General features: G+C 36.7%; 1 protein-coding gene and 1 non-coding gene across 2 annotated transcripts; both read left to right on the top strand.

Annotated features, from left to right (window-relative positions):
• Nucleotides 1–7951: 7951 nt before the first annotated feature.
• Nucleotides 7952–9291, top strand: LOC137579311 (glutaminyl-peptide cyclotransferase). The gene has a single exon (XM_068293039.1). The coding sequence runs from the start codon at nucleotides 8038–8040 to the stop codon at nucleotides 8998–9000; it is 963 nt and encodes a 320-aa protein (XP_068149140.1). The 5' UTR covers nucleotides 7952–8037; the 3' UTR covers nucleotides 9001–9291.
• Nucleotides 9292–18489: 9198 nt separating this feature from the next.
• Nucleotides 18490–18563, top strand: TRNAI-AAU (transfer RNA isoleucine (anticodon AAU)). The gene has a single exon. It is a non-coding gene; the product is annotated as a tRNA-Ile (tRNA).
• Nucleotides 18564–23907: the final 5344 nt, after the last annotated feature.

Raw genomic sequence — 23907 nt, 5'->3', positions numbered from 1 at the left:
ACCAATACAAATATTTGCGAACTCTAATAAATATAATAGATAAGATCAACAAATTTTTGAAAATAAGTTATTAAAATATCAATAATCAATTACACAATAAAACCAACAACACGATATACAAAACACAAACAAAAAGTATTAATTGGCAAAGGTATACAGGTGATATATCAGGGAGTATCAGGTTTCTATTTATTACCCTTATTAAAACCACAAAATGACACTTTAATCGACTGTGACGACTGAGTTATACCCTGTATACATTTTTCAAGAGCATTTAATTTGTAGAAAGTTAAAGAAACAATTGCTTGAAAATAAACTTCAATTATGCTCATTAATATGAAAAATCGTAAATGTAGGTATATTAAAAATGTTTTTTAGTCTAATATTCCCCTTTTTTTTATGTATTGCTGTTTTTTTTTTTTTTTTTTTTTTGCAGGGGTTGCAAAAATGAGTTTTATGTATAGCAATTATCTGCTTCAAGTTGTTTGTCTTGTCTTGTGCTTAGACGACTCTCATTTCAAGAGACTTAATTAATGCCTTGAAGACACTTTGTGGCAGTGGCAGCAGCAGCAGCAGCAATCAAGCGGAAAATGAAAATGAAAACGCAAAAAAAAGCAAACTGAGGCAAAGTCAATGGTTGGTTGGGAGCATAAAATGCAACAACTTCCCGAATTTAAAAACGCATTATCAAAGGCACATAAATAAAGGTCGTTGGATTGTTGAATTGCTGTTGGTTTGTAGCTACTGCTGCCTCTTGGCAATATGTAGGTATGTATAGAGAAATCATTGAACAAAATCGACAGCAATAACAACAAGAAATTGTAGTAAAATTTATTGCACTTTTTCCGCTGTGCTGGCGAACAATCCTTTGTTATGCTCACAACAAATATACAACAACAACAACAATAAGAGAAGAAGTATATATGTATGTACATATGTATATATACCATTGTCCGAATCCAAAAATGGTTGGGTTGCTGCTACTCCCCGAAAAAAAATCGACCGACCCGACCCAAGCAGCCAAACACTTTCAACTCCAATTCGAGAAATAATGAAAACTTTTTCAAATGATCACCAGAGTGAGTGATAGAGTGAGACAGCGACAGCAAAGTCAAAGAGAAATAAAAAACAACAACAACAAAAGCGAGGGGGGAGAGAGAAAAAAACATTTTTCACGAATTAACGTGGCCAGTGAAGCTGAACAGCAAAGGTTTTTTGTTTATAATTGATTTCCTGCGATTGCAGTGCGCGACCGAATAAAACGAGAAAGCAAAGGCTTAAAACAAAAACCAACCAACACCAGCAACAACAACAACCTGAACACCAAGTCCACCGTTGCACCGCTGCACCGCTGCACCACTCCACCACTCAATCCACTGCAAGCCAAAATGGACTACCGTGCAAACCCATTTTGTAGTTAACAACGAAAAAAAAAAAGGAGAAACAAAAACACACACACACAGATTTTCTTGTACCAAAATTGATCGAAAAATTGAAGTACCCTGTGGTCTGTAACTAACTAATTGATCGACTCAAAAAAGAGTTCCAGAACCAAACTACAAAATCAATAGTAAATTCTGCAAGTTTGCTTAAATCGAATCGTTGCCTCCAGGAGATTTGGCAAAACTTAAAGTATGGCAATCAAAAATTCAAAATTCAAATATTCTATTTCCTTTAAGAATCAGCGTTTTAATTAGCTTAACTAAGCAGATGGACTTATTAAAACCGTTACGAAATATTATCTACCTCTAATATAATACCAGGGTATAAAAACAAAATAATACACAAAAAAATAAAGTAAGAAAGAAAATGAAAATAAAAAAAAAAAGAAGAAAAAATTGCACAAAATATTGTTGTAGCTAAAATAGAGATTGCCTGGGCCGATGCATACCAAAAAGAGAAAACCAGCAACAACAGCAACAACAATGGCAATGGCAACAACAACAACAAATGGTGAAAATAAACTTGGCAAAAGGCACAAAACACACCAGCAAACAACTAAACAAACAAACAACAAAAAAAAAAAGGTTAAAAATCAACCATCAAAGTGAAGTACCCAAATGAACTAGATGGCATAGGAGAATTGCAAATGCGCTTTTGACACCAACACGATTGTGGGCCAATGAAAAGGTAACACATTTCCGCAACGATTTCAATCTGTGTCGATAGAAAGAACAATCGAAAGCTTCAACCAATAAATTATCAATTATCGATAAGAAAACGATATACTGGCTATCGAATGTTAAACTAGCTCTAGTAGGCAATGACCAATCAGTTTATCGATAACAAAACGATATACTCTGGCTATCGAATGTTAAACAGCTCTAGTAGGCGATGACTTTACAGCTTTCCAAAGTGTATAAAAGCTGGAATAGGACCAGGATTACGTTCATTCAGTGGCTGACCTGTCCAGGCGAACATCTCATTTTATTTTCCTTATTTTTTATAATACCCACCGACTCTTCTTTATTTTCTTTAAACCCATTTAAATCGTTTTAAATTTAACACTTTCATTAAGCATTTTAAAACGGGACAAAATTGCTGAAATAATATTTAAACGCATAACCTTAGACTGTTTCCTTAATTTTGTTGAATCCCAATTAATTACCTCAATGGGCGACTTCTTTTGCTGTAAACCCACCGACATTTTAGGGGGAACCCTGTACGTTAACTCTTCAAATGCTTCAACTAATCTCAGAACTTGTATTAAAGTGTTGGGCCTAGTGCCACTTTGTTTCTTTTTAAACGTTCATTCAGTGGCTGACTTCTACAGGCGAACATCTCATTTTATTTTCCTTATTTTTTATAATACCCACCGACTCTTCTTTATTTTCTTTAAACCCATTTAAATCGTTTTAAATTTAACACTTTCATTAAGCATTTTAAAACGGGACAAAATTGCTGAAATAATATTTAAACGCATAACCTTAGACTGTTTCCTTAATTTTGTTGAATCCCAATTAATTACCTCAATGGGCGACTTCTTTTGCTGTAAACCCACCGACATTTTAGGGGAACCCTGTACGTTAACTCTTCAAATGCTTCAACTAATCTCAGACCTTGTATTAAAGTGATGGGCCTAGTGCCACTTTGTTTCTTTTTAAACTCTTACAAAAATCTTTGAGAAGTCGAAAATCCCTCTGCATCTCGACTGTAGCGCAATCCAAAAAGGTTAAAAATCAACTATAACCAGAGGGCCGGGGCTAACTTCGACCGCGTCAAAGTTTGTATACCCTTGCAACTTTTTTGGTAACTCTATCCTTACCTATTAGCCATCAATGTGGAAGAACGTTTTATCTAAAAAGGCTTAAGCTTGAGAAAGAAAGGCCTACAATCATAGGAAATAACGAAGATATTGATCAAAGTCACTGTTTTCCACCGATCGTTCCTATGGGAGCTATATGATATAGTCACCTGATCTTGATCAAATTTGGCATAGTCGCTTATAGGCGTAGTAAACTCTCTAATATTAAGTTTCACGACAATAGCTCAGAAAATAACGAAGGTATTGAGAAAGTCACTGTTCGTGACTTGACCGTTTGTATGGGAGCTATATTATATAGTCACCCGATCTTGATCAAATTTGGCATAGTCGCTTATAGGCGTAGTAAACTCTCTTATATTAAGTTTCACGACAATAGCTCAGAAAATAACGAAGTTATTGAGAAAGTCACTGTTCGTGACTTGGCCGTTTGTATGGGAGCTATATGATATAGTGGTCCGATCCGGCTGAATCCGAGATATACAACGCCTGCAGTATATAGAAGCCTAGGTGCAAAATATCAGCTCTGTAGCTCTTACGGTCTAGGAGGAGTTTGCGTTGATCCAGACGGACGGACGGACGGACGGACGGACGGACGGACGGACGGACATGGCTAGTTGAACTCGTCTCGTCGTGCTGATCAAGAATATATATACTTTGTATGGTCGGAGATGCTTCGTTCTATGCGTTGCACACTTCTGACCAAAATTAATATACCCTTTTTGCAAGGGTATAAAAAAGGGGGGGGAAAAACAAAAACGTTGAACAAAAAAAAAAAGTGTAGAAGAAAAAAAAGTACGACCATCAACACGATCATCAACGAGAACCATAAATAAGACTTAAATGGCATGAAAAAAGGCAACACACAGGCAATAACAGCAACAACAACCACAGTGACTGCAATCAAAACGCATGCTGTGGCCATTACAACAACGGCAACAGCAACAACAACAGCCACTGCAAACCTTAAGCCGAGTTTGTTGTTCAAGTCAACGTTAACCACAGTAAACGAAAAAAATATATACACATGTATGTTCACCTGTCGACAGTCGACGTGAAAATACCTTGTACTTGTGATACTTGTGATTTTTTCAGATTTTTTCCCCTAAGTAATTAATACAAGTCATTTTTCCAGATTAAAAAAGAAACACTCAAAGCGGTTATTCGATATCTCGATATCTTTTTTATCGAAAGCAACCTTGTCAACTAGTAACCGATTAATTGTTGTTTCCTTTCAAGCTATTATGTTTTTCTTTAACTTTACATTAACTTGGCTTTAAAGTCAACTCATTAACTAATGAATATTATATTATTAACAATTAACTTTATAGTTAAAATGCAGAGTCTAGAGGCATTTTGATAGTTTCGCTTTGATGCTATCTAAGCTAGTCAAATTCCAAGATACCCAAAACAACATCAGACCTTTATATGGGGTATAAAAAGAAGAAAGAAAAAACGGCGAAAAAGAGGGAGAAAAAAAATCAACGTTATATCGACTATAAAAGCAACATCAGGCCGCACCTTCGAACCCACACACACACACACACACACTGATATCTATACATATACATACGTATGTGGTGTTTGTGGATATATACATACTTACATGTATTATCTGCCTCATTTCTCGGATCTGTTGCTGTTGCTATTGCCATTGCCTCTTGCCGCAATCCAACATTCCCGATCGCTTAAACCAAAATTAAAAAAGTTGAAGAAAAAAAAAAAAAAAAAAAAACTTAAAAGAAAAGTTGATCAACTTTATAACAAACTGTCTAAATAATTTTCCTCCCAATGAAAGGAAAGTTAACATATTAAGGCATATTCTTGAGAAAACAAAAAAAAATTAAAATCATTTTACTTTCTTTAATGTTATTTTCCTAAATTTGTGTAATAAAAATACTTAAAATAATCCTTCCATAGAAAAAGAGTATACACAAATAAACGAAATAAACCAAAACAAAAGCCAAGAGATTCAGCGTCTTATCATTGAGTCAATCTTAAAATGGCCAGCTTTTCCATCCAACCAAGTCAGCCCCCAGGTTAAATGCAATCATGACGGTAATGGCTAGATGGTAGGGAAGTTAATTCTCTTTTCTATTCTAAAAACTTGGATTATGTTTTAAACAAAAAAAAAAAAAAATTCCACCCTTCAAAATATTGTGCGCATCTCTCAAAAGAGCGAAAAATTGCAATAATTTGCTTAAAAAATTGTTCAACGTGGCGCCCCAGAATTCTTATAAATATTCATCTGTCTGCCAGACGGATTTTTTTGTTTTTTTTTTTTTTTTTTGACTTTGAATATTAAAATTTATAATACTGCCTCAGTTCTCTTTTAGTGTGTTAATTTATGCTAGCATAAAGAAAACTTGCAAAAATAATAATGAAACTTTAAGCAAGAAAAAAAACTAACCAAAACAAAAATATTGGAATATTTTAATACAAATGTTGTCATACTCTTTCTTTGATATTGGTTGAATAGTTTTCCTATGGAAAATGAGAGATTTCAGATTTATTTTGTGCAAAAGAATAAAAAGCTAACAAGTTGGAATTTTCAGAAATTTTTTTAATTTCAAAATTTTTTATTTACTTTCTACAATTTACAATTTTAAACACAATTTTTGTTAAATCATAAAAAGAGGATTTTTGCAACTCTTTCTCCTTGTCTCCTATTCAAGTAGGTAATAATAACTAAACCAGTACTTGAAAAATCATTTGAAACAATAATGTGATAGAAGACCGAACAAAATTCAGTTATTTTTTTGTTAGAGTATTAAAACCGGCCAAGATCGGTTAGACAATGCTTGTTTGTTAGCTTTGACTGGAAGATTGGTTATTTGTTTTTTTTTTTTTCTGGCTTTTTGTAGACATAAATCTCAAGAGCAACAGACAGACGAATCAAAGAATGGAGGTCGCTGCTATTTAGAGCCCGAGGGGCTAGGAAGAAGGTAGAAGCTGTCGATGCCAGACACTGACAAACAAAAAATCCAATATATACATACATACAAATGTATCTACATATATGTATGTACATATGTAGACATACCTAACTATGGTATATGAGTTAAATTCTCACAAAATCTGCATATAGAAACGAAAAACTATGGAAAAGTTTAATATTTAAATTGAATTTCTTTGGGTTTTTGGCATTAGAACGTTTTAGTGATTTGTGTTTTTTTTTTTTTTTTTTTGTTTGTAATTACATACATATGTATGTACATATGTATGTGTGTTCGTTTCACAAGTGCCAACTGAAGATCAGTTTAGTTTTGAATTTATTTTTTGTTTTCAGTTTTGTTTTGTTCTCGTTTTCTTATTTGTGGCCTGTTTTGTGACTGAAAAGGCACTTCTGGCTGTCGCTCATGTTTTTATGTGTTCATTTGTTTACCCGAGAAACCAGTATTCCCCTTCTTCCTGCCTCTCAGCCCCCGTCACGCCCACTCCACGTCTTGAGCAGGCTGAAGTTCTATCGTAATTGCGTATAACTTTAAGTACAATACATTAAAGTCTAATTGACAGACAGACTGGCAGCCCCCCAAAGGCGGTAAAGAAAATGAGCCAAAAAGGAGACATACACACACTGGGGAGGAGGTGGTGGTGGTGGTGGTGGTGGTGATGGTGTTGATGGTGGTTGGAGGAACAGGGAAAGAGATGAAGAAAATATGTGTTTTTGTGTTGGTGCGATTTATTATATAAGCGTGCGAAATTACGTAAGCCCAGACATCGGTCGAATGGAGTGGCATTAAGTAATTGTTTTGGATCACAATCGTTGTTGTTGTATGATGCCAGGAAATGTAATTTAAATAATTCAAAAATTGAAATTCCATATTTTAGCAGAAAATAATTAATAAGCCTTAGTTCTACAACAAAGTATTGATGCCTTAAATATATTATCATTGGGAGTTCATCAGAGTTTCATTTATCATAGTTTATATGGGTCGATATACATATCTCTATTGTATTCCCGATTCATATCCCACAAAATATATGTACATTATTCGTGGGTTTACTTATATTACTTCATGATAGTACCATAAATCTTTTAGAATCAGTTTCCTGATGGTAGAACTTAGGCTATGAGTTTGTGTAGATATATATATGTATATAAGAAACCGAGTCAATGTAATCGTGTTCCTCGGGATTAGTGCATTCATCTCCTTCAGTTAAATAAAAAATTGTATTTTTGTATATGTATGTATATGCATGTAGGTATGTAATTGAATACGTATTGATAAATTTACATATGTCCAAACATTGTTCTTTATATTTAAACATTTTTTACACTTGCTTTAAACGATGAAAATTGAAATTTCAAGCAACTAATTGCCACTTTGACGCATCTAAAATCAAGCAAAACTGACTTAAAATGAAAATAATGACTAGTAGTTTGTCTAGAAATCTATTGTAAAGCATATTTTTTGTTTACTTCAACATTTTTAAATCTCCTTTTCAGAAGGCAACAGATATAATAGATATATTTGGAGCTATAGCCTTAATATAGACCAATTACCTATTACGATAAGGATTCAATATTAAGGCACTTTTATCTTTTTACTTTACTATTTTATAACTTACTATCGAACAACTTGTGATACCCTACACTTTAAAGTTAGCGTAACTGTAACCAATTAGTTGAATTTGTTATAAAAATCTAAAAATATTTACAATAATTAGTTCATATTACGACAATGACTCCTCATGGAGTCCTCTTGGCATTTGGTCTATGGATTATATCCGTCAAGGCCACAGATCATTGGAGAGTAGGACTTTATGGCAATATGCATTATCATCCCAAAGAGTTGACGACACAGGAAATTGAATATTTTGCCCAATTAACAGATGTAAATCATTTGCAGGAGGCAGTCCAAAGAATTGCAAGAAAACGTAATGTTAATGGCATCGGACACAAGTACATAAGAAGATATATCAAGCAAAGTCTCAAAAAACTAGACTGGCTGGTGCAAGAGGATACATTTGTGACGGATAATCCTGTGGTGGGAAAAGTGAGATTACATAATATCATTGCCAAGCTAACACCGCATGCCAATCGATATTTAATGCTGGGATGTCATTATGATGGAAAAGGTTATAAAAAGACAACAGGTTCGGCCATTTCATGTGCCCTGCTCTTAAATATTGCCCATGTGCTGCAGAAAGAATTGAAAAAAATTTCCCCAAGACCCTGGGATATTAGTTTAATGTTGGTCTTTTTTGATGGCAAAGAGGCCATTGGAAGCCGGGATAATATTCTACAAGGATCTTATCATTTGGTCAGGCGATGGACCAGGAATGGTTTTATAAATAACATTGATATGTTTTTGCCAATCGATTTTTATGAGACTCAAGATATACATTTCCCTCATATGATTGTTTCAACCGTCATCTGGTATTTACGTCTCAGACAATTGGAGAATTTACTTTATCACAAGAGGACAAAGTATTTTCAAGCTATAATCAGGGAATTACCAGAACGAAACGATCATATGCCCTTTCATGCGCTTCGCCTTCCAGTGTTGCCATTAATCACAATACCTAAAGCGCTAAGTCTAAAGAATATCTCCAAAAAGGTTGACTATACAGCCATCGAGCAGGTGTCTAAGGTTTTGCGTTTGTTTGTCCTTGAATATTTGCAAGTCAGCAGCAAACAAAAGTCTGGAGGAAACGATGGACAAGTTGTTTTATATCCTTGTCTCGGTTTGATTCTAACTCTACTGGCTGTTACTAGCCTCTGGCTGGCCTAAGCTAACTCGAATTTCACTCAACTAAACCATCTACCACCGGAGAGCACATCCCGGGCCAGGCCAGAGCAGGCGAACCACCATCGTCATCATCATCATCACCAACACCAACACCGGAAAAAAAAGGACCTCAGGCCACACCTCAGATGAAATTTATGTGCACAAAAGTTAATTAAACTTGAGCGTATAATAAAAGCAAAAAAGGCCGAGGGAAATAATAATAAAACACAGAAAAGTGTACATCGGCATTAGCATATCGCCGACAGCATCCGTCGCGAAAAACGGGCGCAGAAAAAAAAAGAACGAAAAAAAAAAGGGTTACTGAATTTTGAAAAGTTAATCGCCAAGCCTCCCCGCCCCGCCCCACCGCGCTTACTCCACCCTGTTTTGCCGCGTTCTGTCGGCCTGTTGCCAACCTGATGTTACTGCATCTCAACTGTGTGGGGCCGGGTGAGGAGGGTTTTTGGTTTGCGTTTTTCTTTTTCTATTTTGTTTTTGGTGTTGTTATTGCTGCCTGGTTTCAGTTTGTTGTACTTTTTCTTTTTTTTTTTTTTTTTTTTTTTGGTGACAATGACTACGTTGACATTCCCCAAAGTTCTCACACGAATTTTATCTGCTGCGGACTGTAATAAAAATGCGGACAATAATTAAAACAGACTATGACAGCAAATAGAAGCAAAAGCACTCACTCACTGGGCAATCGCACTGGCCAAAATCATTTACATTGACCACAGGACATGGGCAAAGCCTTCATATTCAAGGATATTAGCTAGCCAAGCAGTTTACAAATTTCAAATGGAAAATACTCATATCCCAATTAGATTGTGTTTCAAAACACATTCAGATTAACTTTAGATATCAGATCATATAGCTCTGTCTTAGTTTGCATAGTTTAGTTTTTTGAAAGCTCTTGCCAAAAGGAAAGAAAGATGGCAAAATTTACGGAACAAAATGTCCACAGAATATCTACATTTTCTGAAAAATTTCAGTGATCTCGCCTAAGGATTGACTGACCAAAACTCACACTAAATTAACAGAAAAAAATAATTTTTTTTTTTTTGAGAGAGGGAGAAAGGGATGTGGGAGGAACCTACCAAAAATTTATCAGTATCAGTGTATTTCCGGTACGTTTGTTTGAAAATTTCTGCAGGTTTGCTACTTTCGTTTTTGTTGTGTTTTCTTGTGGACTGTTTTATTTTAGCAAATAACCGTAAAAATCTTTTTGCCGTACACATCAGTCGTAAAAGGGATTTTTATTTTAATTACATGCGAAATTCATTTTTTCATCTCTTTTAACCATTCCAAAAAAGGGAGAGCGAGAAAGGGAGTGATAGGGCAAGTGATGACGGCGGGGGGACAGAGGAGACTTCGTCAAGTCCATCCCTAAACATATTTGTATCTCTCGTTCACTCACACACACACACATTGAGTGCACCAACAAACGGACGGTTCGTCCGTCCGTCGTTTGGTCGTATGTTGACTTTTATAATTAAGCCTTTTGTGTACATTTCCAGTTGATGGAACTCGAACAGCCATCCAAACCAACCAAGCCAACCAACCAAGTCAACCAACCCATCAAGTCAACTCTCCATACCCATTCGAAAAACGGTTCTATTCGTCCTTTGTGAGGCGGGGCGGGTAGGCAGTCAGCCCAGCGAGTCATTCAGTCAGTCAGACCACCTGGCAAAGGAGAATCCTTGCTAGCGCAACTGCTCATAAAAAGGATTAATTGTGCGCAATTAAAGAAAATATATTACAGGCCAAGTTTTTACCTTCTTTATTTTCCTGCCGTTCGTTTTTTTCGTTGTCGAAAAAGTTTCCTTTTTTCTCTATGGATGGAGGATAAGGAGTGAAGTGAGTACTGTGTGGAGTGGAGTGGAGTGTCGAGAGTATTCACCATATTCACCCCACATTGAATTATGCAAAATCATTTCAAATGCGACGCGTACAAAACTTTTTCCAAACATTTCTTGCCCCGAAGACTTAACCACTTGGCATGTGTCTAAGAATCTTATTGTTATGGTTCTTGTTGTTTCTGCCAAGCTTAAGTTCATAATGTTCTCATGTACACATACATATACATAAATTCATACACACATACATACATACATATATAGAGCAAAACATCTCCAACAAGATGCAAAAGAGTGCGAGAGGGGTTTGAGGGTGACAGGCAACCATGACAAAACTGAAGCTCATACCCACCCATCCACCATACCCCATCCTCCATATGCCCAAGCATCCACATTGAGGCAAGCAACCTTTCGTTTCCACATGCGTTCTTGGGTTAATTGCTCAAGTTGAAAATTAAAATATTTATTACAATGGAAAAAACTTTGGCACTTTGGCATGACGACACATACAACAAAAGAAGGCTTACGAATGGATCCACATTCAAATCATGGCATTACAATTTAGTAGGCAAAAAACACAACAAAAACGCAAAACAAGAGAGAGAGAGAGAGAGAGAGAAAGTGACAGAATAGACAGAATGCGACATCGACTCTTATATACCCTCGTTAACGCTTTTAAAGGGTATTCAATTTTAATCCTTTTATAGGACAGTTAAAATTTTTAGCAAAAAGGTAAAGAGATCTTGATGAATTCATAAGACTAGATACACACTCAATTTCACTGTCGACAACTCCAGCTTTTGTTATGGGTGAGGGTATTTAAGTGAAAAGAAAACAAAACTCAGAAGTAGGTAGTATATTTTACAAACAAACTTAAAAGTTACCTCTTCAAGAAAAAATATGCAACACAGGCAAAACAAGAAACTTACAATTTTTGCTACAAAAAGTTTTTTCTATTTTTTTTCTTCTTTTTTTTTTTTACCTTCTCTACTTTAAATGTTCTTTAGCTTATCACGTATACGCAATGTTGTTTTCGTGGGGAAGTCAGCGAAATTGTGTAAAATTAAACATTTAAATTGCAAGATCGTGCATCTAAAAGTAATTGTGAAACACAGATTGAACGTGTTGTCGATTGTTATTACTGGAACTATCGATAAACACATTTCTGAATAAGATAGAATTCTTTTCTGAGGGTTTCTTGAGTTATGTTAGTAATCCAGACCAACTTAAAACAAATCAAAAGTTTGAGCATTAAGCATAAACATTTTCTAGTTCTATACACCTAGACCCTGATGAAACTTTTTAGTATATTGGACTGCTGTTGTTGTTTTTTTGTTTTATTATTGAGTTGTTGTTGCGGATATTGTCCACCCCATGTTTATACTACTTCTGTGTATCCACATATATTCTATACATATGTTTATACTTATGTATGTATATATAAATTATCCTTTACCATAGGAAAGGCAAAATAAAAGAAAGAAAAAAAGCTTTCTCCATAATTGCCATAACACGCCCCTTTTGCTATAAAAGGCGGCGGCGCATCTATTGATATGTCTGTGAAAGAGACAAATCCGTCTGTCCCCCCTCACCGTAGCCTGTTCTACCTCGCCCTTGTTCGTTCATTCGTCCAGCAGTCTGTCGTCTGTCGTCGTCACGCCATTAGAACAGGTGCCTGCCTGCAAGCAATGGACGCATCGGACCAATTTCCCTTCAATCTCATGTGAAGATAAAAAAAATAAAGGAAAGAGAGAGAGAAAGAAGAAAAAAAGGAAAAACTTGTTTGCCAAAGCTTTAAAATGTAACATGCGGCGTTTTTTCATCCTTTTCTTTTGCTCAATCCTCCTCGTCTCCGCCTCCCATTCCCATTTTCATTTTGAGTGTATTGCAAATTTGAAACGCATGAATAGTCAGGCTAGATCGTCCTGGGGCTATGTGGAGAGATAGATACAGTGAGAAAGAATGGTATGGGTTGGTATGGAGGGCGGCGAGAGCATGGAACATCATGGCACACGGGTTTATCTGCAAGATACAGTTGCTTGAATATGAGAAAGAGGTGGCTGGATATGGATGTGGATGTGGATGTGGGTGGTTGGTTGGTTGGTTGTTTGGTTGGCCAGGCAAGGCACATCCGTTGGCAGATGTTTTTCACACAACAACAGCTAGACACATACACACACACATATATATTATATATATATACATATATATATATAATTTATATATCCATCTATATGTGCATGTACATATATACCTAATACTTTTCCACTTTACTGGCAGAGTATTTGATGGACTTTGACTTGGGGTTTGTTTAGCTGAAAATGTAGTTTGCTTAAATGCATTGAAATCATTCGATGAGATGAGATAAGTCAATATACATTGAAACCGATATGCAGATACAATTTAAAAGCGACAAAATATTACAAAATTGCAATTTTTAATTCAGCTTTCAATTTTCTAAATTCAGTTTTATTTTTTAGCTTATATTTTACTTTTTAACTTACCAAAATTAGGAACTGACTTCATTTCATGTGCTTTAAAGTTAAGTCTTGGGTTTTAATAGGCGATTGTTCTTCTTCTTCATTTTGTTATCGCAAAGTTTCGATAAGTCAAGTTATCGATAAGCATTGACTTCAGCTCTGATGCGTTTTATGCTTTTGAAACGCTTCTCTTTGTGCACAAGAGTATACAAGTTTCGGTTTCGTTAAGATTTAAATGTTATTTTATTTTTTATATCATCTCTTTTTCTATATGTATATTTATCTCCCATTAACTTTGGTGTTGCTACGAAACGAAACGAAACGAAAGGAATGATGGTATGGAAAGGAAAGCAAGGCAAGGCAAGGAAAGAAAAAGAAACGCAACGAAACAACAACGTGAATGAGCAAGTGTTGCGGAAATGATTTGATGGGGGACTCTGTTTTACACCGTCTCCCGGCTATATGCTGGTCTATACATACATACATACATCCATACGTATGTATGTATGTATGTATCTATGTAAGAAGGGTCCTCCTTTCGGGTTGCATGATTGAAAAGTGTTTTGCTATAAATTCAACTTTTCTATTATCTTTATCTCTCAGCACAACACGCGCAAAGTCGTTGGGGGAGTTGCCGCTGCCGCTGCTGTTGCAAGTGCAAGGCAAGGCAAGGCAAGGCAAAAACTCTAAGAGATTTCTTTTTCCTGGTTTCCTTTTTTTTCGGTTAGAGTTGATGCTTTCATAATTGCTTCCTGGCAGGGGGAGAGGGCCAAATGGAAATAGTTGGTGTACACAAAGAGAGCAGAGTATAGAAGCAGCAGCAGCAGCAACAACAACGTCTTGTGGTAAGGACAGCTGTAACTTTAAGTCAATTTCCGTTGAAGTTTTTAGTTAATGCTACAAAATTTGTCACTTATCAAAATGTCAACAGTTTCATTTCCTCTACTACATCTTTTTTTTTTTAAATATAAAAGTCAAATGAAATTCCTGAAATTATGTGTACAAAGCAAGTAAAGCAAATACACAGAGATTTTAAAGCCTTAGCTCTATGATTGGGACACTCTTTAGAAACTAACAGACGACCTCTTTCAATCAATATATCGATATATTTTTGTATCGATATTGTTCCATATCTACTAATTGCAAATTCAGTTAACACCATTTATAATAGTCTTCATACCTTCGAGTTATTTCTTGAATTTCTTTCAACCCTAAAGTCAATTCTCGAATCTCTCTACATTGCTGCTGTTTGTTTGTTTTCTGTTCTTTTATGTAACATAACTTTTTATGACCCGGCCGGCCACTTATGTATGTAAGTGCCAACAAAAACAAAAAATGATAACAAAACCGAAACCAGCGAAACTCTCATCAGAGTCCTCGTCAAATACTTGGATGATGGAACATCAAAGTGAATAGCTGCCTGTGACATTCAGACCTAGTCAAGCAACTGTCGATGGGTTTACTGCTTCTTTTCATTTTGTTTAGGGGAAATTTAAAGAAAAATAAAAATAAAACAAGTAAAAAAAAAGAAGGAAGAAACGTATATTATTTCGCATGGCTTTGTCCTGTCATCAGGCAGGACCTCGCTCGCTCGCTCTTTTAGGCCCACTTCCTGCAGTAAATTGACAGTCGTTTGATTTTGTAATTGATTTAGCCGCTGCCTGCGGGCTTCTTCAATCCGTCAAGAACGTTTAAAGTCGGTTTAGTTAATTAAGTCTATTTTCGAGAGGTTGCAGATAAGCGAAGCGGATTAAATATATTTCTATTTAACCCCAGTATAAAACAAAAAAAGTGAGAAATTCAGAAGAGAGAGAAAAAAAAAACAAAAGCGAATTGGCCAAAACACGCAAAATTCTATTTTTAGGCATTATATAATATATATATGTATGTACATATATATGTATAATATTACGAATAGTGTGCAATAGCATGGTGGGTCGCCCGCGGACGGGCTGCCAGTGAGGGGGGAGGGGGTTTCAAAGAACCTGGCACGAGGCTTATTTGGTGCGTTGAGTTTTAATTAAAACACACAGCGCGAAAAGTTTCAACAAAAACTTTCCACTTTCCGACACTCCACTTTAGTTTTAATCCACCCGTCCCATACCCCAGAACCCAAAACCATACCCATGGCCCATTCACATACCATCTTTTTCGGCCCAAAAAATACCCATGACTCTGACTCCTTGCTTTGCTCCGCTCTGCTCTGCTTTGGCTCTGCCACCCTCCTGTCAAGTGAGTTACGGGCCAAAATTTGTGGCATGTGGCAAAAACTGAAATCCATTTTTAATTATTTTCACATTTATGACATGAGTATAATTAAACTGGGATAAAATAAAGAACTTTTCTGTATGTATTTTAGTGACAACCTCACATGAACAAGGGCCAACTACTAGCAGCAACAACAACTACTAACAAAGCAAACAATTATTGCCAAGCCATTGCTGTTTGTTTCCATTTTAATCAATCGGAGAATCATTTTTGTAAAAAAGACTGTTGAAAACATTCAATTGACTAAAAAAGAAGTCTTGAATTACGATGGAAACTAACCACCTATGATTTAGCCGTAACTAAATTAAACTTTCATATACAAACATAGATGCCAAACTTTATATAGATCAGAAACAAAGTTACTTGACATCAGAACATCAGGATATCATAAAGCTCTCTGAATATATAAAAGGGTTCGTTCAACATAAGGGATAAAATGTTTTTTATTATTTATAAATCAATCCATAAACGGTCTACAGTAAATTGAGTGAAAACTTTGCGGTACGTAGCAGCAGTTGATACCTAAAACTTTAGCTATTAAATGAGATGAAGCATGAGACCTTACCCTTAAATGCCTTAAAATATAGACCATAGACTTTTGAGTGGGCAAAATAAATTTCATTATCGATTGAGAATCCAAAAGAAACTTTTTTGTAAATTCTAAAATCATTTTTTGTCTGCTGAATTTTAATTGGATTAGTGAAACTTCTTCTAAACAAGTTGAGAATTACAAGTGCATTTGAAAAGTAAATTGTTTGATCGAGCGTTTATTTGTATTTTTTTAAGTTCTCTGCCTTCTAATAAAGACAACTAGCTCACTTGGGCAGTATTTAAGTTGGCTACACATTTAAGAATCATCTTACTGGGTCGACCCGTTGCCAGGTAATTTTGCCATAGTGTTGCCAAAATTTAGTCCGACCCACACATACACGTACACGTACACATACACACTCATAAGGTAAATTGTGAAATTTGAGTTTTTGACTTTTACTTTTTGATGGCAGAAAATGAAAATTGAGAACGAGGCCAGGGCAGAGGAATAACGGGCGGAAAGAGGAGAAGACCTAAGTTTGTTGCTGCCCAGCTACGCAGGACTCATATACGCACACACACAGACAACACACTTGTACTTTGTGTTTCTTTCTTTTTGCGCTTGGTTTTTTTTTTTTTATTTTCTTCGTTTTCAGCAAATAGTGAGGATTATTAGGGCTTAGGCATGTGCGTGAGTGTGTGTGTGTGTGTGAGAGAGTGTGTGCGAGTGTGTGTGTGCCTGCCTGCGCAATTACACATTCACAAAGGATACGCCTAAGCTGCTTATGCCAAGGCACCAAGCAGGAACAACGCCAAAGCAAAAAGAGAAGAGGTAGAGCTGAAGTCATAGTGTGTGATTGGAGAGAAGGGCAACAGGAACGGGAGGAAGGTAGCCTGGATGGTAGCGGGCTGTGGTTGCGGTTTCCGGCATGGTAAGCGCCTATTATGAAGAGAAAAGTAACGCTAATGAGTAAATCAAGTGCACATGTGTGCCGTTGAACTGGAATATACCAAGCGAGCGACCGACGGACTGACTGACAGAGAGACAGACAGACAGACCGACCGAACGAACGACTCCACCACCCACACCCGCTCGCCCACAACTACCGCATCCTTTGAAGCTACGCCAAACGGCGTGTCGAGGCATAAATAAGCCGCCACCGCCAAGGGATCCCCACCGCTCTCTCCCTCATTCTCTCTCCCAGGCCACTTGGCGCTGTTTTAATAGCTAAATTATGTAATCATGATGTGTGATGCTCCCACACACACACACACACACACACACACTCACTCACTAATACACACATATATGTATATGTCCTGCTATTTATGCAAATCCTGATGTTGCCTTCTTCTGAGAAACTTTTACTTTGCCCCCGAAACCAAACCAAACCAAACCGACCAGACCAAACCAAACCAGCCTGCCGCCTGCGCCGCCGCTCCACACGCGCTTTGCCCCTTTTTAATTTGAAATTTTTCATAATGAGCAACGCGAACGGAATCAAGAAGTGGTATGCATGTATGTATGTGTGTAAGTACTACTGGGTGGGCTAACTGTGGGCGTGGCACTTTGACGTTGCCATAGTGTGAAGATTAAATTCTACTAATTAGAGATGCCAAGTGAATGTTCGCACATTTTACCTCCTTCCCCTCATCCACCATCTCAATCTCTCTTGCGTGTGTGTGTGTGTGTGTGTGGGAAGGATAACGTCAACAAAATGGCGTTGAACTCACAGCCAATCCCTAGCATCTTTATTGATAAAGTTCAAATCCCCACCCATTCGCCCTCATAAAGAAAAAAGAAAAATTCAAACAAAACAACCAAACTATGTAGTATAGTGTAGATATATGTAGAGTGGGTTGAGGGCCAAGTGGGTGGCTCTATTGAACGAAGCAAAGAATTTCTGGCATCCCCCCGGTACCACGTCCATCCATTCGCCTTTGTGGTTTTGCCCCTTAAAGCTTTGATGCTGGATTAGTTGATGCCCTAATAACTTAGCTTAGTTCGCCTTAGTTAGAATGAGTAAGTGAGTAAGTGGGTAGTGCGAGGATGATGGTGATGTTGGGTGGTGGTGGTGGTGTGGTGTTGGTGGGTTGTGGGGTGGTGTTAGATAGTCAACGCGCCAGATTGCCAAGGAGATGAGGCACAAAGTAAGCTTACTTTGTGTTGCTTTTGAGATAGCATAAATATTTTTAGAATAGTCATCAAGATTTTTCTATAAGCAAAAAAGATATTTATGAAGTGTACTCTGTGTTTATATATATCTTATCAATTTTTTTTTTTTTTTATAAACTATATATTTAGTTTATTTTTTTATAGAAATATTAATATTCGTCACATTATTCCGATTAGTCAACAAGGCCCATTAGCTCAGTTGGTTAGAGCGTCGTGCTAATAACGCGAAGGTCGCGGGTTCGATCCCCTCATGGGCCAAATTTAATTTTTTTTTTTTTTTTTAATTTTGTTTTTATTAACATTTTTTTTCTAGTCACGGCCTTTGTCATGCTGAGTCCTGCATGGGTAAACCATAAAAATCCTTAGGTATAATTAAAATATTTATAATTATTTAGCCTCTTTCTGGATATTCTTGAATTAATATCTTTTTACACCCACAAAAAAAAAAAAAAAAAAAAAACAGATTATTATGGGCAATCATAGAAATGTTCGTTTTTAAACATCACAAGGTATTTAAAATTGCTAGGGTCTGTCTTAAATAATATGAATTGCTATAAGTTAATCTTAAGTCTATAATAACATGGATATAAATAACATTCGATGTGAATGTGAGAGGGAATGGAAGTAAAAATCTTTAATTCTCTTGTACGAAAAGTCTTAAAGAGCACGCATTATCCTTCTCACATTACACATTCACAAAGTGTGTGTGTGTGTGTCTGGACGTACCCCAATTACAGTATATGCTATAATTATATGCCTATTAATCTCTTGATGTTGCCTTTTTCATGTATGTACCAATTTACCTTTGAACCGAAACTAAATCTAGATTCGTTATGGTTCTACGCCTTTTGTCTGATGTCTGTGATTCCACTTGTATGGTCTTTGTTTCTTTCCTACTCATTTACCACTTGTGTTGAGTCACTGCCAGCCACTACTACTATTACTTGGATAACCGATATGGGTCACTATGACTATGTGGTAGGATCTTTCATATTTTGGCGCCTCATGAAATTAATTTTCCAAACCGAAATAGAAATGGAGTGAAAGAAAAGAAAACGCAACCGCACAATGGGCAATGAGATCTGAAGAAACTCACCAAAAAAAAAAAGAAATATTTTGTGCATGTCATCTATTACGGTTGAGATAAGATCGACGTTACTCTTGAGGGTTCGAGGTTCAGGAAACTTACAGAAGTTTCCGTTTCGTGATAAAAAGATTTTAAATTAATAATTCAGTTCAGCTGCAAGCAAATGCCTCCTCCCCCTCTTTGTGCTCCCCTTTTAAAACACAAAAAGAAACGAAAAACGTTGGAAAATTGCTCAATTTTCCGTGCGAACAAAAGAAATGCGGGAAAAGAAACACACACACACACACAAAAACCGAAATGAAATGAAAGAAAGAGAAATTTATGCTAATTTTTTTCGTTTTTTTTTGGTAGCAACTATCAGCTAAAACCCCCTTCTACTCCTACTTCCCTTTCCCCTTCGCCATACCAACTGCCATCGCGTCAGTTCATACATAAACTTGCCGAGGGCAGCGTCAGCGTAACGAAGTAACCTAATTAATTTGTGGCACTCATTAGCAACAATTGGAAAAGGAACCCCCGACCGCCCCAACCACCCCACAAGCCCCAAGCCCATTTCACCCCAACTACCAACCCACTTTGGACAGAAGTTAAAATGTTTTGTAATAAATGGGGAATATTATTAGACGAACCTTTCACTGCATAAGGAAAAAAAACCAGAGGGCCGGGGCTAACTTCGACCGCGTCAAAGTTTGTATACCCTTGCAACTTTTTTGGTAACTCTATCCTTACCTATTAGCCATCAATGTGGAAGAACGTTTTATCTAAAAAGGCTTAAGCTTGAGAAAGAAAGGCCTACAATCATAGGAAATAACGAAGATATTGATCAAAGTCACTGTTTTCCACCGATCGTTCCTATGGGAGCTATATGATATAGTCACCCGATCTTTATCAAATTCGGCACAGTCATTAACATATATATTAAATTAAGAAATGTTTAATTTAAAAGCAATCGCGTTAAAAGTAACGAAGTTATTTACAAAAGTCACTGTTTTCGACCAATCGTTCCTATGGGAGCTATATGATATAGTCTTCTGATCTTAATAAAATTTGGCATAGTCGCTTATAGGCGTAGTAAACTCTCTAATATTAAGTTTCACGATAATAGCATAGAAAATAACAAAGTTATTGAGAAAAGTCACTGTTCGTGACTTTGGGGTTTGTATGGGAGCTATATGATATAGTGGTCCGATCCGGCTGAATCCGAGATATACAACGCCTGCAGTATATACAAGCCTAGGTTCAAAATTTCAGCTCTGTAGCTCTTACGGTCTAGGAGTTTGCGTTGATCCAGACGGACGGACGGACGGACGGACATGGCTAGTTGAACTCGTCTCGTCGTGCTGATCAAGAATATATATACTTTGTATGGTCGGAGATGCTTCGTTCTATGCGTTGCACACTTCTGACCAAAATTAATATACCCTTTTTGCAAGGGTATAAAAAATGAAAAAATAATTGTAGAGAACACACATAACTGATGTTGTTTCTCTCTCTCTCTATGGGTCTATGAAATTGAGTTAGCATTCTAACAATTTGTTATCATTAAGATGTATGACAGTTCTCAGTTTAAGACACTTCCGGCTGCATCTTTCAAATAGAGTGTAAGTGACCTATCAATTAGGATTTATGTGCTATGTATGGCAAATGCAACTGTGGATCATTTATATTATTTGTTTTCAAATATGTCTTCATTCGACAACAACAAGAACAACAACAACATCGAAGAAATTGAATCCTTAATGAACTAGGCTCTTTGCAATCAATCAATTCGATCATTAACGATCTTTCTGGGTCAAATTTCTCACGTTTTCTCACTTCTCCTACTATGTTTATGTATTGGCATGGAATCTCTCTTTCTCTCTCTCTCTCTCTCTCTCTTTGTTTATGTGTGTGTATGGCTAATAAGCAGGTGTACTTTATGTACAGGTCACAAAAGTACCAAAAAATGTTAACTAATTTTCGGCTTTGTTGCGTTGACGTGTGAAGAGACCAGAAAGTAGAAGGGGCAAGAATGACCGACCACACCACACCATGGAGGAGAAGTAACAAAAAACAAAAACGCCACCCACCCCACCACCATCATGGTGGTGGTGGAAGCTCCATCACCTGCCTAGTTAGTTAGTTAGTCGGTCGGTCGGACGTTTGGTCAGTGCGTGAGTTGGGCCTATTTGAGGCGCTGTCAGTCGTCACTCACCGGCTACGCATGACATTTGCTTACTACTTACTGCTGGTTGGTTTCCCCGAGACCCTCTGATCGCTATCTGGTCGCTAATATATGCGTGGGTCGCTGCCGCAAAATACCTTCAGTAATGCATAATTTGAGGCACTTTTCCGGCAAGGCGCGAAACAACCAAAAAACAAAAAAAAAAATTAAATGAAATAAAATAAAATAAAATCCACCACCACTGCCAGCCACCTAGGTAAGATAGACCACCGGTCGCTTGGTCTGTCGGTCAGTGGTGGTGGCCACAATTGTGGTTTTTTGTTTTTCCAACGTTTCGTTTGGTTTTTTTTTTTTTTGCCCGTGCTCTAGCTGGGAAAATCATTTAATTAACATTTTTTGGTGTTGTATTTTTTTTGTTTTTGCCGCATTCAAGGCGCAAAATAATCACGCACATGCGTAAAATTGAATGGCCGCTACATTGGTATGAAATATATTAAAAACAATACAAAAACTTCTTAACTCTAATGTTTTTGTTTTCAAAACTATCGAAAATACCAAAACCGAAACCGGAAAACTGCACGGAAAACCCCCAACGAATAAGAAACCGAAACTGTTTCCTTTTATGAGCTTTCTTTATATTTTCTTCTACGTCCTACAAAGAGGGAAAGAGTTAAGAGATAATTTTTGTTTTTTTCAAACTAAAGAATCAGTTCTTGAAATTTTAAGCGATATTTTTTCGTATAAGAAACATTGCTACCTTTCTAATATTAAGTCCATATTCAGGCTTTAATTAATATGTATTTATTGGAATCTGAATGTGAATTTCTGTGACACTTTTGATCTGAATATCGATATCCTTTAGAATTTTCTGATGATTGATTCTTTCAAAATTATCTTTTTATGTTCCAAACCATATGTATTAGTTAAATAAATATAAATATTACAAAGTTTTTAAATTTTTGTGTAATTTTATACCGCGGACCTTTTCTTTATTTTTCTACATTTAAATCTAAAACTTACTTGTCAATGTTTATTATTTAAAGAATTTTCAAGATTTTATATGACTTTCTTTAAGTTTTTAACCACTGTGCGACCGTTACTCTCAGCTGTTTTAACGTTTCTTTAAGCCACAGCGACCTGTCGACCTTTTTGGGCGTAAATTATGATTATGAGAAATGCCAACGCTATAAGGTTTTTTCTTTTTGCTGTTGCTTGTCGAGTGTGAGGGAGGAGGTGGAGGAGGAGGAAGTTATGTAAATAAATTTATTTCAGTTTAGTTTTTCTTTTTTATTTTTGGTTAGTTTAGTTTAGTTTTTTGGCTGGTTTCTGTATTGCCCAGATATTTACCAATGTCAGGCCATAAAGGCACGCCACATCCTTAAGGGTTGGCATTTGCATATTGGCCGATTGGTTGGTCGACTGGGTTTTTTTTTTTGGGGTCCGGTTGGGTCGGTTAGGTCAGACGACTGTTGCGTATCTCACGGATACCGACGAGAGAGCAACGAAATGTTACTTTTGTTGGCCTTTGTGTGTTGTTCTATTACCTTTGATTAATTACCCCAGTTTTTGGTTTTTCTTTCTTCTTTTTTTTCCAGCCGTTAAGTGTGATATTTGTAACACTTTGCTGACTTATTGTTACGACCAACTGGGCTGCGGAGCGGTGCGGAGTGGTGTGGTGTGGTGTGAGGTGATGGTAAGGCTTTTAGGCTGCCATCATCCACATTGACTTGGACTGGGGGCTGCTAATTAACCCATTACACCATTATTGTTGCTCTTGTCGGTGCCAAAAAAAAAAAAACAAAAACTGAAGTAAAGGCAAAGGGTTTTTATTTTTCTTTTTGTTCATTGCTGTTGTTGATGTTCTAGGCCGTCGCACACGTGTGTGCATATTTGGCTTTGAAATCTGCGCAATAAATAACCATTTTCGTGGCTTAATGAATCCCCAACGAAAAGCCGCCCATTCATTTCTGTTGGAACCTGAAAGGGCTCCGGCAATTAGCGAAGCGTCGAAACCGTACAAAATGCCTCTACGCGACCTATGAGGTGAGCCTACGCAAAATGAAATTGCGTATGCCTGGTTGGAGTAGACAGTACTACAATAAACCTATTAAAAACCCATACATGCACACACACACACACACAAACACACACATGGACTTACCAACATGGAAGCATCATACACATTTCTTCTATCCTTTAGTAGTGAAATTTTTTGGCATCCAACTGAAATAATGCTATCGAGTAGCTTTTACGAATCGATAATTATGTCGCACCAAATAGTTAGCTTAAAGTATTCAAAAGTTAAATGTGTAAAACATGCAAAAAAGAGCACAAATACATTTGAAAATTTA

This window comes from Drosophila tropicalis, unplaced genomic scaffold, assembly GCF_018151085.1.
Source record: "Drosophila tropicalis isolate 14030-0801.00 unplaced genomic scaffold, ASM1815108v1 contig_694, whole genome shotgun sequence".
NCBI lineage: Eukaryota > Metazoa > Arthropoda > Insecta > Diptera > Drosophilidae > Drosophila > Drosophila tropicalis.
The sequence above is the reverse complement of the archived record's forward strand: the minus strand, read 5'-3'. Positions and strand labels throughout refer to the sequence as shown.

Bases quoted from the DNA above. Each gene is read 5' to 3' on its own strand.
- LOC137579311 (XM_068293039.1), top strand. From the start codon at position 8,038: ATGCATTATCATCCCAAAGAGTTGACGACACAGGAAATTGAATATTTT.